The 4,451-nt window shown below is 35.3% G+C and overlaps 1 protein-coding gene across 1 annotated transcript; it reads left to right on the top strand.

Moving 5' to 3' along the window:
* The first annotated feature begins 1,410 nt into the window (after positions 1 to 1,410).
* LOC141391465 (uncharacterized) lies at positions 1,411 to 2,036 on the top strand. The gene is made up of 3 exons (XM_073964343.1): positions 1,411 to 1,562; positions 1,631 to 1,748; positions 1,862 to 2,036. The coding sequence occupies exons 1-3, from the start codon at positions 1,478 to 1,480 to the stop codon at positions 1,962 to 1,964; spliced, it is 306 nt and encodes a 101-aa protein (XP_073820444.1). The 5' UTR covers positions 1,411 to 1,477; the 3' UTR covers positions 1,965 to 2,036.
* Positions 2,037 to 4,451: the final 2,415 nt, after the last annotated feature.

Below are 4,451 nucleotides of genomic sequence, written 5' to 3'. Positions count from 1 at the left end.
ATATCACATTTTTTGATTTCTGTCCAATGCGGCATGACTGTGCGTCACCTTTATGTGTAATTCCCGTATGGCAGTAATATCAGCCTTGTAATTTTCAAGTACATATAAGAGTAAAGAATGCGAACATTCCAGGTGCAGATTCTCATTTGTTGTTTTTTTCATAGTACTAAATTTTTTTGGAAGGCCAAGCCAAGGTTTTAACGTTCTTATGGGGGAACGTTCGGCAACGTGGGAAGGTCATCAGTGCCCATTTGAGATGAAAGGGTGACCAAGATAAGTCCTGGACTTTGCCATATTGAAGCCAGTCCAGGCCATTGCTTGGTATCTTCCACCCCTTACATCGGTCAGCACCGATTAAAATAATAACTAACGAAATGAGTATCCGATTTGGCTGAGTCATTGCACAACGTAAACTTTCTACATGAACAAAGGCAATCGAATAATCAAACTCAGTTTGCGATGCGATATCGTTAAACTTATCAACCGTCTGAACAACGTCAAAAACTTTAACAACACGAGAGTAGACGCCAAAATCTTGATTAACGAGCAAGAAGAAATTCTTTGAGCATCGTCTAGCGTTTTAGGCTGATTAAGTAATTGATTTGAGAAATTTAGCTTTAAATGGTTGTCGACGCTGATAATAGTTTATTCGTGTGATTAGCACTTGGCGCGTTTCAACGGGAAGAATAATGACACTGTCAACTAACAAGAAGGTGAAAATGCATTGCAAGGTCTTTTTAATTGCAATTCTATTTACTAAATATTTAAATTTAATTTTTTAGTTGTACAACAGATTGCGAGACGGGTCTACATGTTAGTTTTATAATGCTTTATATTATCACTGTTGATATGGGCGATGACCAAAAAGGGGATTGTTTTGAACAATCAATTTCTAAGTCATCCATTTCCCCCTAAAGAAAAACATGAGATTGTATGTTCGTCGTATCGAACTTGCAAAACGGCCATTCTAAAGAGTGCACCAAGAGGTCTTCTCAAAATCACCAAAAATAAACTGATAAAATTCTCACAACTTTTAATTTAATTGTAAACAAAATACAACTTCTATGCATCATGCGTTTTCCAACGACATTGTAAATAAAACTACTTTATTTGAGCGGGGTCATTCGAAACAAATGTCCCCAGCCACATTCAAATTTCAAGTGTCGAATGTCAGCGTGTGGGTTAACCAGAGGCATTTTCATTGTGTGTTATTTGATTTATATTTCTCTTTTCTCTTCGTATAGTTTCTTTATTTAGATTTGTTTTCATTAGATTTAACCTTTTGACTGACCAGAGTATGTTAAGTTTATCATAAAATATTTTTAGAATGCATTTAAATTTTCGAAAAGAAAAATAAATAAAATGCTGATAATATTTTCCATAAAAACAAAACAAAGAAGAAATGTATAAAAGCCCTTCATTTGTGTTCTAAGACTTTAGTATCAATCAATCTCTCACAACGATAGACTGCAGCAAAATGAATCTTTTCATAATCGCTTTAGTTTTTGGTCTATTTTCAATGACATTTTCATATGAAATGTCAGGATTTTTTAAAGATGCTGGTAAGTATAATGATGTTAAGATATTCTGTGCATCTTTAAACTGTTCCTATTTGTAACGTATTCTTCAGCTCATCCTGGAAAGTGTGTCTACAACGAGTTAATACTGTCAGCCGGTGAAGAAGGTTATCCAAAAGGCGAATGTGTTCGACTTTTGTGCGGTGCTAACAGTTTTGGTACAATCCAAGGGTGAGTTAGATTTTTGAATTCATTTTGCCTGCTTGTTTGTGACTTTAATTTATAACTTTAATTTATTAAATAAAATAAATATTTTATAATTATTTTTGACTTTTCATTTTCAGTTGTGGTGTCGAATCTGCTGAACCTCCTTGTAAACTAGGTGATTATAAAAATCCTAATGGTCGCTATCCAGAATGCTGCGAACGTCACGTAATTTGCCATTAAAAATAAGAAAAGAAAATGGTAAACAAAAAATAAAAAAGTCAACATAAAATTAAACAACATTCATTTTAGAAACATTGTGGCGTTTTTTATTGGGATAGCGTTTGCAATTTTGTTTTTTTTTTTTCAAAATAGTCTGGCTTAATCCCATTTTTGTTGTTTTAATATTTTAAAACAACTAGTTTATTAGTGTAAAAGATTTGGCATTGTTTGCCAAGGGGTAAGGCAGGGAATACTATAGTTTCGATCCACGCCACTGGATCTCATCAGTTCCCTTGTTTCTTGTTTGTGGTTATTCTCCACCGAAGTTATTTTTCTCCACAAACAAGAAACAAGGGAACTGATGAGATCCAGTGGCGTGGATCGAAACTATAGTATTCCCTGCCTTACCCCTTGGCGAACAATGCCAAATCTTTTCCACTAATAAACTAGTTGTTTTAAAATATTAAAACAACAACAATGGGATTAAGCCAGACTATTTTGAAAAAACAACATTCATTTTGTTTATATATTGTGTTACTGAACAACATATTGTGGGAGAAGCAATTTAATGAGTTTTCATAGTGCTATAGGACGGTCTTTTATCGACATACAACGATTTAATTTGATCGATATACTCTTGCCGTAATTATCCACGTCGAAAGTTGTGAAAAATGATCGGAGTAAAATTTTCACAATTAAATTCGGTTTGTTTTGCAAAGTGATTTTTTCAAGTCACTGTAAACAACACAACACATTGTTGTATGTCAAACTGTCCTGAGTACGTTTGGGCTAAAAACTGTCAAACATTCAAAAAAAAAGTCAAATGGCGCCTGAGAAGACGCCGTGTTGCCTAGGCCAGGAAGTTATCCATCTGAATCATTATTAGCTTCAGAGCCTTTGTTCTTATTAGAAAAAAGTCTCTTTAAAGTCGACTACTCCTGAAAACATGTTATGGCCCATTAGCTGTTGATCTACACCAAAATGTTTGGAGCCTTCATATTTCCCTTAACCAGTGTGACCAGATCTAAAACAGTTTTACAGCTAAATCAGATTAAAACAAGTAAAAAAGTATAAGTCGGCTTTGCCGAAAGAGATATACCCTCAGCCTATGTGAATTGAAACTGTGAGCCAAATTTTGGAACAAATCCGTTGACCACTTCGAGTGCTATATTGCGCTCCAGCCACTACACATTCGGGCTATTTTCTCAGAAAGTATTTACTTACTCCTGAAAAAATTGTACCATCGTAAGTGGGTCAGTGAATGGAAGTTGCTTCAGCAAAACTCAAAGTGATTCGAGAGCAGGTCTTAAAGTGAACTTATCCGAAATTTTGTGTGGGAGGTACCCGAAGGAGTGGACAAATATAGTCCATATTCGAACCTGATCTATACCTGGCAGATAGATTAGGATGTGTAATGTATGAACTAAATCGGTCACTCCCTTCAAGAGTTGTCGTACGCACATTTTTTCCGAACATTTTTGAACTTTTGTGGATGAGGTACCTGAAGGAGTGGACCGATATGGCTTATCTTCGAACTTAAACTAAGTTTTCACAAAATATTGCGAAGGCCAAATGTTGGACCGAATCGGCAGATCCGTCGGAGAGTTATGCTGCGCTCCAACAACTACACACGGTGTCATATGGGTTTTTTTGCACTTTTCGGGCTATTTTGTCAAGCCTGTATATCAAGCTTTTTGTAGAAAATTAACTTATGTTGAAACTGAGGTATGCGGTATTGTAACTCGCGATCAGTTTTACTATACCATAACTTTTGACCGCATTTCGGTAAAATAAACTGTTTTAGCCCGATTCACCGAAGGGTTTCTTAAAATAATAATTTGAGCGGAAGCTGTGGTCGTACTAATGTAAAAAAAATCGGAAAAAATCTATGAAGGAAACTAGTTTCATTATGTCATTTTCCAATTATTGGTTTCACAACACATTGTAGAGCTTCATGCTCAAAGGAGAAGTTAAAGAGTACACTTCAGAGTTGAAGTTTCTAATGTATGATTTTTTAATATATACACTGTATCTGCCTCAAACGGATGCTGACATTTTGAAGACTGAAAAATGGAGTTTTTTGAATTTTTGCTCTAATCGGGACGCGCAGCTGGATTTCCCTAGAAGCTTATTATTTGATTGTAGTACTCGCGATTTCGCATTTTTTAAAGTATAACATGAGGGTGTAAGCCCTCACAGGATCACAGTAATCTGCGCCCAAACACGAAATTTTTGTGCGTACATTTTTCTCAAAAACCTATTTTTTTGGTTTAAAATTTACAAACGTCATTCGATTTCCGTGGAAATATGCGTAAATTTAGTTTTTTACGTTCTGAATCTAACCACGACGTGTACAAATCCACCCACTAGATCGGCGGATAAGAACCCCTCAAATTTCGAAAATTTACAAGAAATTATTTTGAAAATATCGCATATTAAAACGCGTTTTGGATGTGTCAGTTCTACTTAAATAAATAGATCGATACGCATGTTTAAACTGCGCGAAAA

This window comes from Musca autumnalis, unplaced genomic scaffold (assembly GCF_047663935.1).
Source record: "Musca autumnalis isolate F117 unplaced genomic scaffold, ASM4766393v1 scaffold_1, whole genome shotgun sequence".
Taxonomy (NCBI): Eukaryota; Metazoa; Arthropoda; class Insecta; order Diptera; family Muscidae; genus Musca; species Musca autumnalis.
The sequence above is the reverse complement of the archived record's forward strand: the minus strand, read 5'-3'. Positions and strand labels throughout refer to the sequence as shown.